Genomic DNA, 12,037 nt, shown 5'->3' with positions numbered 1-12,037 from the left:
GGGGAGGGTGGTCTCAAATATCCTATGGCGGCAGAAGTCAACTCTCCGGGGCCTTTCCCAGCTTTCGGAAAAAACGATCGAGTTGGTCTTAGATTGTTGATGGGAAATCTATCAGTTAATGAGTAAAATTACTCAGTAAGGTCGAGCCTGAGCGGGGATTAGATATTATTGTTATTTAAATATCTCTCTCCCTTCAAACCCACTTAGATAATTGTATCCCTCTTGCTAACTCTCTCATCTAGTTCCTTCTTCCCCTGATCTCTTCCTGTCTTCTATCTTCTTGAGGAGGAGGCTCGGCCCTAGAGAGTCGACTTCCACCATCCATGCCAGTCGTATGTGCATAAAAAATTGACTACCAGAGTCTTATCATAACATTTAAACTATAAGGTATGCATTTATAAAAGGTGAATTCTTCTCATGTTTTGCTATCCTGGTGATGCGCAGAAGAGTTTCTTTCAGGTAACGTAATCACTGGTTGCAACAATTAGTGGTTCGGTTTCATAGCATGGGGATGAAGTCTATAATCAGATATAATCTTCTTCTTTGTATGTGGGGGGGGGGGGGCAGAAAGTGAGGTCTATTCTCACAGATAATCCTGAGAAGTTTTCTGGTCACTAGTCTAATCAAGCGACTTTCTCTAAAGTTAGAGTATGGTGTCTCTGCTCAGGAGCTAGTGTTAGCGGTCCTCAGGGTGTCAATGTAATGTCATGAGAATATGTAGAAATACTTTACCGGACCAAAGGTGGTATCGGATCAGGAGGGACGGAGGAGATAGTTCTATTGGCTTTTTGCATGCGGTCGTGGAAAGTCGTCGTTGGCTGGATGAGTTACCTGGAGAGATCGAGGAGTAGTAATGGATAGGTGTCTTCAATAAGTAGTTAGGCCTGTTGCGGATGTGGATGATCCATTCTTTCAAGGCGGAGGGACGGGTACGGACCTAGAAGGGGGGAGAAAGGAAGAGAAAAGGGGCAGGGGGAATATAAAGGAATAGAAGTCTGAGTTAAGAGCACGACCACTCCGATCAGTCTTGCCTAGATCTTCTGTGAACTGGAGAGGCTGTGGGGCTTCCGTTGTTGCGGGTTCTTTCTTGCGTTGAGGAAGGCCTTCTAGGGGAAGTAGATCTTGGTCTCCTGATGTGAAAATCTTCCCTCTCTGGAATTGTGTCCATTGAGTTGGTTCTTCCCAGTTGTGGGGGTTGTAGACACCTGTACCAGTCAGGGAGTTCAACGCATGGTATGTTAAGTATGTTGCAGAATGAGACTAGGTCTTCGGGCACTCTCAGATTTGCGGTTCGACCTTGAGCAGAAGCAGAGAGGCAGAATGAAAATTTCCATCTATATTGTATGTCTCTGCTTTGGAGAAGCTCTAATAGGGGGCGAAGATCTCTTCTTCTTTGCAACGTTATCGGAGATAAGTCTTGAAAGATTTTTATATCAGCTCCCTGATATGATATGTTTCGGTTGTTTCTGGACCTTCTTAGGATGTCTTCTTTGATCCTGAAGTTTACAAGACAACATATGACGTCTCTCGGTGGGTCAGTGTCTCTCGCCCTGGGCCTCAGGGCTCTGTGTATACGCTCAAAGTCAATTGGGGTGTCCGGTGGTCTTCCAAGGATTTCGTTGAATATGGTCGCAGTGGCTTGTTCAATCCGATTGGGTTCTACCGATTCTGGTAGTCCTCTCAGTCTCAGGTTGTGACGTCTGCCACGATTATCCAGATCCTCCATGTGTCTGTGGAGGTCTCTTAATTGTATATTGTGGGATCTGGTGGCTGCATGCAGGTTTTGGATAGAAGCACCCTGAATTTCTGTTCTTTCTTCCACTTCTTCAATTCTCAATGTAGTGGATTGTAGGTCTCTTCTCAGATCCGCTAAAGCAATGGCAAAATGGGATTTGATATCTTCTGCAATGGTTCGTAGATCTTGCATATTTAGAGGTTGTTGCGTGTATACTTGTGTAGGCTGATCTTGAACCTGAGCAATCTGAGAAATTGCAGATGTTGGGTCTGCTGGTTGTGAAGCGGAAGATCCCACTCTTGCGACATCCGCATAGGCCCGGTTTGGAGCTGGGGTCTCACGCGGTGGTTGTCGGAATAATTCCGGGATACTGCGGCTGCCCTGTGTTTTGTTTGCTCTCGGAGAGCGCGATCTCGTCGGGGAGTTTGCGGCAGAAGATTTGCTCATTTTTGATGATTCAGAAGTGTGGATGTGGATGGCTATATCTGATTGTAGCTCTATCCTCTCTCTGACCGGGAGCATTGTTATTAGGCTGTCATATCTATTTAGCAGTAGGCCCCGCCTCCTGGGGCAATGCTAATGGAAGAGATGCTGTAATATATGCCCAGGGTGGAGCTTTATGTTGACTTTATTTAGGCCGTTTTCTGGGGTCTGTTGATAGCAGTGTATGGCAGTTGCTAGGATGTATCAGGCCGAAGTCAAGATGGCTGCCAGCGGTGGGGAGAAGGGATGGTTTGGGACCGCTGACCGTGGTGCCGCTTTATAGGGAAGGTATTAGGGCCCTAGGAAGTCTATGAGTATGAAGATGTGCTTCCTACCTTCCGCCCAGGGCCGGGTGTCGCATCGTCGGCCTAGGAAAGACCGCGGTCTTGGCCGCGAAAATAGGCCTCAAGTCCTCTGCTTCCAAATCCAGGATCCTGCAGGGAATCCACTGAAGGCTGGTGGTTCCAGAAGGCAGACTGGGATGAGAGCTTTAGGAAAGGCCGCGGCTTCCAGGACGTCTAGGCCGCAATCTTGGGCGTCCTCCTACAGCCAACTATTGTGTACCAGGAGATGGATGGCGGGCCCTGGGGGCTCAATCAGTAAGAGGCTGGCTGCGGAGGAGAAGTGGCGGGTCCGTGGAGGCCCCAGGAGCGGCCGATACGGCGGACGGCGGGCCAAGGAGCCCGCTAGGAAAGACCGCGGCTTCAGTGCAGGACTAGGCCCGAGATCGTATCTCTGGATCCACGGCCCCCAGATCGGAAATTCTTGGACCGGCCTGTGCAGGGGGTCTCAGATGGTCGATTGTGCTGTTGCAGGGGTGGTAACAGGGGATCAGAGAGGTGGATGGCAGCAGATTAGCCGGCTATGGAGACGGAGCTCTCAGGGAAAGCGTCCATAGAGCTCGGCTTCCGGTCACGCCCCCCCTATTTCTATTTGTGTAATAGGGCTTAATACCCAAATTGTGTCCCCGAAACAAGACAAGGTGACACTGTCCCTTTAGTAAATGGGTAAGGCAGTTGTGGTCTGTGGCCTCTCACCATTTTGAAGTCAGCTGTTGAGCCTGCTCCTGCTCTCTGGTGTCTGGAACCAGTGGCATTGGCAGTTATCCGAGACTTTGTAATGGTGACCTCTCATGGAACCAGTGGTGGACCTTTTGTCCAGCTTGCTGGGCCTCTACAACAGCTCCACCCTCCATGCAGATGTGGCAGCCCATCATCTTAGCGAACACTCGTGATGAACAGCTCCTCTAATTAAGCAGCCCAGTCCCTGGTCACCTCTCGAATCCCACATGGGATTGTCCTAAGCAGGGCTTTTTTTCAGCGCGAATGCGGGGGAACGCAGATCCGGCACCTCCAGCACTGAATGTATTTTATGGCAAGGAGTGCTGGAGTGTGCTGGAGGGTCTATTAATGCTGCCTGATGGGGGATCTTTTGTTCGCTGCTGGGGATCTTTTTTTTTGTGCGAGGATCTATTGTTGCTGGAGTGGGTGGATATTGCTGGGGGGTCAGTTGTTGCTGGGAGGAATCTACTATCGAGGGAAAGGTCTATTGCGGCTGACTCATGAAGGGTCTATTGATGCTGGCCGTTGAGAGAACTGTTGTTGCTGCTGAGGGTCTATTGTTGCTGGGGAGTTCTGTTGTTGTGTTGGGGTCTATTGTTGCTGGGGTGGGGTCTATCGAATTCCATACAAATTATTTAGTAGCACAAAATGATACTTGGTTCCGTATTCTCTAAAAGGGGCGGTAGAGGGAGGTGGGTAGGGTATGGAACCAAGGAATGGTTTTCAGAGGTAGGGGGCAGAGACAAAGGGTGACTCAGAAAGGAGGAGTTCCTGCACCTATTCTCTGCGAAAAAAAGCCATGGTCCTAAGCCCCAGGCTTCTCTTTGCTTTTTCCTTCTCCTGATGCTCTCTGTCCACCTTGGCCTTGTAGTCCCTTCCAGTACTTGGCTTGATGGAGGATGTCTCTTGGGACTACATCCTCCAAATGACTTCCAGAAGTCTTTTCTTTTCCCAGGCTGCACAACAACCAGTGTCCTCCTGCTCTTCCAGTTGGTGGGTGAAGCTTCAGTGGTGAGGGTGGAGCCACAGGGTGATATTAAGTGAGGGACAACAAAACAGAACGCAATCATGTTTCTTTTTCTAAAAAGATGCTGAACTGTCTGATAACTTTATATTTCCGGGGAAATAACATTTTCTCTCCACCTGCTGGCTGTATATGGCGCTGCAATGTAAAGTATAAAGTGTATCTAAAACATCTAACAGCCAACACAGTTTTGATTTAAGTTTGCCCTCACATGAATATTGGAGATTTTCATCCTGCACTCAACTGACAACTTCCACAAAGACGGTCAGCGCTGGTCTGTGGAGGGCCACTCATCCCTATGACAACCATCCTCATCGGTCTGCAGAGCATTACTCATCCCTATGATGAATATCATCAGTATTGGTCTGCAGAGCACCACTCATCCCTATGGCGACTATCATCATCGGTCTGCAGAGCACCACTCATCCCTATGGCAACTCTCATCATCGGTCTGCAGAGCACCACTCATCCCTATGGCGACTATCATCATCGGTCTGCAGAGCACCACTCATCCCTATGGCGACTCTCATCATCGGTCTGCAAAGCACCACTCATCCCTATGGCGACTATCATCATCGGTCTGCAGAGCACCACTCATCCCTATGGCGACTATCATCATCGGTCTGCAGAGCACCACTCATCCCTATGGCAACTCTCATCATCGGTCTGCAGAGCACCACTCATCCCTATGGCGACTATCATCATCGGTCTGCAGAGCACCACTCATCCCTATGGCAACTCTCATCATCGGTCTGCAGAGCACCACTCATCCCTATGGCGACTCTCATCATCAGTCTGAAGAGCACCACTCATCCCTATGGCGACTCTCATCATCGGTCTGCAAAGCACCACTCATCCCTATGGCGACTATCATCATCGGTCTGCAGAGCACCACTCATCCCTATGGCGACTCTCATCATCAGTCTGCAGAGCACCACTCATCCCTATGACAGCTATCATCAGCATTGGTCTGCAGAGCAACACTCATCCCTATGGCGACTATCATCATCGGTCTGCAGAGCACCACTCATCCCTAAGGCGACTATCATCATCAGTCTGAAGAGTAACACTCATCTCTATGGCGACTATCATCATTGGTCTGCAGAGAACCGCTCATTCCTATGGCGACTATCATCCTCAGTCTGCAGAGCACCGCTCATCCCTATGGCGACTCTCATTATCAGTCTGCAGAGCACCACTCATCCCTATGGCGACTATCATCATTGGTCTGAAGAGCACCACTCATCCCTATGGCGACTATCATCATTGGTCTGCAGAGCAAAACTGATCCCTATGGCGACTATCATTATCGGTCTGCAGAGCACCGCTCATCCCTATGGCGACTATCATCATCAGTCTGCAGAGCAACACTCATCCCTATGGCGACTCTCATCATCCGTCTGCAGAGCACCGCTCATCCCTATGGCGACTATCATCATCAGTCTGCAGAGCAACACTCATCCCTATGGCGAATATCATCCTCAGTCTGCAGAGCACCACTCATCCCTATGGCGAATATCATCCTCAGTCTGCAGAGCACCGCTCATCCCTATGGCGACTCTCATTATCAGTCTGCAGAGCACCACTCATCCCTATGGCGACTATCATCATCGGTCTGAAGAGCACCACTCATCCCTATGGCAACAATCATTATCGGTCTGCAGAGCAACACTCATCCCTATGGCGAATATCATCATCAGTCTGAAGAGCACCACTCATCCCTATGGCGACTATCATTATCGGTCTGAAGAGCACCACTCATCCCTATGGCGACTATCATCATCGGTCTGCAGAGCACCACTCATCCCTATGGCGACTATCATTATCGGTCTGAAGAGCAACACTCATCCCTATGGCGACTATCATTATCGGTCTGCAGAGCACCGCTCATCCCTATGGCGACTATCATCATCAGTCTGCAGAGCAACACTCATCCCTATGGCGAATATCATCCTCAGTCTGCAGAGCACCACTCATCCCTATGGCGACTATCATTATCGGTCTGAAGAGCACCACTCATCCCTATGGCGACTATCATTATCGGTCTAAAGAGCAACACTCATCCCTATGGCGACTATCATTATCGGTCTGAAGAACACCATTCATCCCTATGGCGACTATCATCATCGGTCTGAAGAGCACCACTCATCCCAATGGTGACTATCATCATCAGTCTGCAGAGCACCACTCATCCCTATGGCGAATATCATTATTGGTCTGCAGAGCAACACTCATCCCTATGGCAACTATCATCATCGGTCTGAAGAGCAACACTCATCCCTATGGCGATTATAATCATCGGTCTGCAGAGCACCGCTCATCCCTATGGCAACTCTCATTATCGGCCTGAAGAGCACCACTCATCCCCATGAAAAGAAAATCTGCATAAGTCTGTGAAGAACAACTCAGCTCCTTGACAACTATCAGTTTTAGTCTGCAGAACACCACCCATCTCTACGACAACCATCAGCATCGGTCTGTGTAGCACCTCTCAGTTCCTTGACAACCATCAGCGTCAGTATTCAGAGCAACCATCAGGATTGGTCTTCAGAGCGCCACTCATCTCTATGACAACCATCAGTTTCACTCTGCAGAGTACCACTCATCTCCATGACAACTATCAGTTACAGTCAGCAGAGCACCACTCATCTCTATGACAACCATCAGTGTTGGTCTGCGGAGCACCACTCATCTCTATGATAACCATCAGTATTGGTCTGCAGAGCACCACTCATCTCTATGACAACCATCAGTATTGGTCTGCAGTGCACCACTCATCTCTATGACAACCATCAGTATTGGTCTGCAGAGCACCACTTATCTCTATGACAACCATCAGTGTTGGTCTCCAGAGCACCACTCATCTCTATGACAACCATCATTTTTAGTCTGCAGAGCACCACTCATCTCTATGACAACCATCAGTTTCAGTCGGCAGAGCACCACTCATCTCTATGACAACCATCAGTTTCAGTTGGCAGAGCACCACTCATCTCTATGACAACCATCAGTTTCAGTTGGCAGAGCACCACTCATCTCTATGACAACTATCAGTTTCAGTCGGCAGTGCACCACTCATCTCTATGACAACTATCAGTATTGGTCTGCAGAGCACCACTCATCTCTATGACAACTATCAGTATTGGTCTGCAGAGCACCACTCATCTCTATGACAACCATCAGTGTTGGTCTCCAGAGCACCACTAATCTCTATGACAACCATCATTTTTAGTCTGCAGAGCACCACTCATCTCTATGACAACCATCAGTATTGGTCTGCAGAGCACCACTCATCTCCATGACAACCATCATTTTTAGTCTGCAGAGCACCACATATCTCTGACAACCTCTGAATCCCCCAGAAACTTCCTTTCACCATGGAGGAGACCAGCGCTCCACAGACACCCATTGAAAGATGGTAATATGGGAGGATGAGAGTAGGAGTGAAAACTTTGAACCTCCATACTCTTGTATGGGCGTCCTGAGGCTGTACTATGAGGATTATATCTTCCTCCTCCACCACTTACACTTCATATATTCTGTTTTCTTTTCAGGATCAATTTCTGTCACATCAAGAACTGCTGTACCCGATGGCCAGGCCACGGCCTTGGAGAGAAACGAAGGGACGAAGCAGATGAGCAATAATGGGCAATGTGGTGAGAGACTCCGAATCGTATTATGTGCTAGTGATAACGACTTAAATCATTAAACTTACCTGACGGGAATACAGAGCTCATCCCACAGCTTATCTACCTCTCTGGGTGGGGAGAGGGAGTGTATAATGAAAGGAGATGGAGGGAAGATAAGGAGAAGGAGCGGAGATGGAAGAATGACAGTTGCTAGATGGAGGGTAGATGGAATGGAGACAAATGGGAGATTGTTAGGAAGACAGAAGACAGATTGAAGGTAGATAGACGGGAGATGTATGGGAGATTGAAGGAAAAAGAGGGCAGATAGAGGGAAGACAAAAAGGAGATGGAGGGTAGGTAGAGGAGTGAAACATAGGAGATGGAGGGAAGATGAGGAGAAGGAAGGGAGATGGAAAAAGGGCAGTTGGTAGATGGAGGGTAGATGGAATGGAGACAAATGGGAGATTGATGGGAAGACAGAAGCCAGATTGAGGGGAGATGGATGGGAGATCGAAGGAAAAAGAGGGCAGAGAGAGGGAAGACAAAAAGGAGATGGAGGGTAGGTAGAGGGTTGAAAGATAGGAGATAGAGGGAAGATGGAGGGTAGATGGAAGACAGAAATAGGGGAAATGAAGGTAAGTCAGAGGACAGATAGATGGGAGATGGAAGGGAGTCAGAGGGAAGAGTGAAGGAAGATGGAGGGGAGATGGTTGGAAGATGGAGAGGAGAAGGAGGGAAGATGGATGAAAGAAGGAGGGGAAATTAAGGTAAGTCGGAGGACAGATGGATGGGGGATGGAGGGGAGGCAGAGGGAAGAGTGAAGGAAGATGGAGGGGAAACAGCTAGAAGATAAAGAGGAGATGGAGGGAAGATAGATGACAGAAAGAGGGGAAATGAAGGTGAGTCAGTGGGCAGATGGATGGTAGATGGAGGAGCATCAGAGGGTAGAAGGAGGGGAGACAGCTGGGAGATGGAGAGGAGATGGAGGGAAGACAGAGCGCAGATACATGGGAGAAGGAGAGAAGATGGAGGGGAAATGAAGGGGAGATGGAGGGGGGACAGAGGAAAGACACACAGCAGACGGAGGAAGAATGGATGGAAGGTGAAGGTGACATAGGGGGTGACGGAAGGGAGACAGAGAGTAGATAAATGGGAGATTGATGGAAGGAAGAGGTTAGATGGAGGAGAAATAGATGGGAGATGGATTGGAGACAGAGGGGAGATGGGTAGGAGACGGATGGGAGATGAAGGAAACACAGATGGCAGATGGAGTGAAGATAGAGGAAAGATGGATGGGAGACAAAGGGGAGACAGAGGGTATATGAAGGGGAGATGGATGGGAGATGGAGGCGAGACAAAGGGTATATGAAGGGGAGATGGAGGGGAGACAGGGTATATGAAGGGGAGATGGATGGGAGATGGAGGCGAGACAAAGGGTATATGAAGGGGAGATAGGGGGGAGACAGATGGAAGATGGTGGACGAAGGAGAGGTGGGAGAAGACAAAGGGGAGAAAGAAAGCAGATGAATTGGAGATTGAGGGAAGAAAGAGGGTAGACGGAAGTTAGATGGAGGGGAAATGGAGGGAAGATGGATAGGAGACAGAGGGAAGACAGATGGCAGATGGTGGAGAGATAGAAGGAAAAAGGATGGGAGACAGAGGGAAGACAGATGGCAGATGGTGGAGAGATTGAGGAAAGATGGATGGGAGACAAAGGGAAGACAGATGGCAGAGAAGTAGAGGGAAGATGGATGGGAGACGGAGGGAATATGAAGGGGAGATAGAGGGCAGATAGCAGAGAGTTATAGGGATAATGGATGGGAGATGGAGGGGATAGGAGGGGGAGACAGAGGGCAGATGAATGAGAAATAGAGGGTCAATGGATAGTAGACAGAGGGGAGACAGGAACCAGATGGGGGGAAGACAGAGGGGAAACAGAGTGAAAATGGAGGGAAGACAGAGGCAAAATAGGAGGTAGATGGATGGGAGACAGATAGGAGATGGAGGATAGACAGAGGGGAGATGGATGACAGATGGGTGGGAGACGGAGAGAGTCGGACAGCGGATGGATGGGAGACATAATGGAAACAGAGGGTGAATGGGTGGGAGATGAAGGGAAGACAGAGAGTTTATGGAGGGTAGATGGAGGGAAGATGGATGGGGACGAAGGGGTGATGGGGGAGACACAGGGAGGGAGAGAAGACAGGAGCCATATGGAGGGAAGACAGGGGGTAGATGTATGGTAGATGGAGGGAAGACAGACAGGAAATGCAGGGTAGATGGATGGGAAATACAGTAGATGGGAGACAGAGGGCAGATGGGTAAGAGACGGAAGGGGGAAAGAGGGCTGATGGATGGGAAGTCAGAGGCAAGAGTGAAGGAAGATTGAGGGGAGACAGCTGGAAGATGGAGAGGAGATGGAGGGAAGATGAATGACAGAAGGAGAGGAAATGAAGGTGAGTCAGAGGGCAGATGGACGGAAGATGGAGGGGAGTTAGAGGGCAGATGGGGAAAAGACTGAGGGAAGACAGAGGGCAGATAGATGGAAGAAGGAGAGAAGACGGAGGGGAAATGAGGGGGGGGGAGATGGAGGGGAGACAGAGGAAAGACAGATGGCAGACGGAGGGAGGATGAATGGAAGAAGGTGACGTGGGGGGTGATGGAGGGGTGACAGAGAGTAGATAAATGGGAGACTGACGGATGGAAGAGGTTAGATGGATGGGAGATGGATTGGGGACAGAGGGGAGATGGATGGCAAATTGAGGGGAGATGAGGGAAAGACAGATGGCAGATGGAGTGGAGATAGAGGGCAGATGGATGGGAGATGGAGGGGAGGCAGAGGGTATATGAAGGGTAGATGGATGAAAGATGGAGGGAAGAGAGATGGTATATGAAGGGGAGATGAATGGGAGATGGAGGGGAGACAGAGGGTATATGAAGAGGAGATGGAGGGAAGAGAGATGGTATATGAAAGGGAGATGGATGGGAGATGGAGGGGAGGCAGAGGGTATATTAAGTGGAGATGGATGAGGAATGGAGGGGGGACAAAGGGTATATGAAGGGGGAGATGGATGAGGGATGGAGGGGAGACAGAGGGTATATGAAGGGGGAGATGGATGGGAGATGGAGGGGAGACAGAGGGTATATGAAGGGGGAGATGGATTAGGGATGGAGGGGAGACAGAGGGTATATGAAGGGGATATGGATGGGAGATGGAGGGAAAACAGATGGAAGATGGCGGACGAAGGGGAGGTGGGAGGAGACAAAGGGGAGAAAGAAGCAGATGAATAGGATATTGAGGGAAGAAAGAGGGTGAAGGGAACTTAGATGGAGGGGAAATGGATAGGAGATAGAGGGAAGACAGATGACAGAGAAGTAGAAGGAAGATGGGTGGGAGACAGAAGGAAGACAGGTGGCAGAGAAGTAGAAGGAAGATGGGTGGGAGACAGAAGGAAGACAGGTGGCAGATGGAGGAGAGATAGATGGGTAGGAGACAGAGGGAAGACAAATGGCAGATGTTGGAGAGATAGAGGGAAGATGGATGGGAGACAGAGGGAAGACAGATGGCAGAGAAGTAGAAGGAAGATGGGTGGGAGACAGAGGGAAGACAGATGGCAGAGAAGTAGAAGGAAGATGGGTGGGAGACAGAAGGAAGACAGATGGAAGATGGCGGAGAGATAGATGGATGGGAGACAGAGGGAAGACAGATGGCAAATGGTGGAAAGATAGAGGAAAGATGGATGGGAGACAGAGGGAAGACAGATGGCAAATGGTGGAAAGATAGAGGAAAGATGGATGGGAGACAGAGGGGAGATGGAGGGGAGATGAAGGAAAGACAGATGGCAGATGGAGGGGAGATAGAGAAAAGATGGATGGGAGACAAAGGGGAGACAGAGGGTACACGAAGGTGAGATGGATTAGAGATGAAGGGGAGGCAGAAGGTATATGAAGGGCAAATGGAGGCGAGACAGAGGGTATATGAAGGGGAGATGGATGGGAGATGGAGACGAGACAAAGGGTATATGAGAGGGAGATGGATGGGAGATGGAGGGGAGACAGAGGGTATATGAAGGGGAGATGGAGGGGAGACAGGGGGTATATGAAG

At 49.5% G+C, this 12,037-nt stretch overlaps 1 protein-coding gene across 1 annotated transcript in view; it reads left to right on the top strand.

Moving 5' to 3' along the window:
• The window catches only part of LOC309546892 (uncharacterized protein), an 85,869-nt gene that overhangs the window by 33,364 nt on the left and 40,468 nt on the right, over positions 1 to 12,037 (top strand). Inside the window, exon 3 of the mRNA XM_082246586.1 lies at positions 7,858 to 7,959. Within this exon, the coding sequence (XP_082102712.1) occupies positions 7,858 to 7,959 (102 nt within the window). The remainder of the gene's footprint in view (positions 1 to 7,857; positions 7,960 to 12,037) is intronic.

The sequence above is a fragment of the Pelophylax lessonae genome, assembly GCF_965119305.1.
Source record: "Pelophylax lessonae genome assembly, chromosome: 2".
NCBI classification, from domain to species: Eukaryota; Metazoa; Chordata; class Amphibia; order Anura; family Ranidae; genus Pelophylax; species Pelophylax lessonae.
Note: the sequence above shows the minus strand (reverse complement) of the source record. Positions and strands in the feature narration are given on the sequence as shown.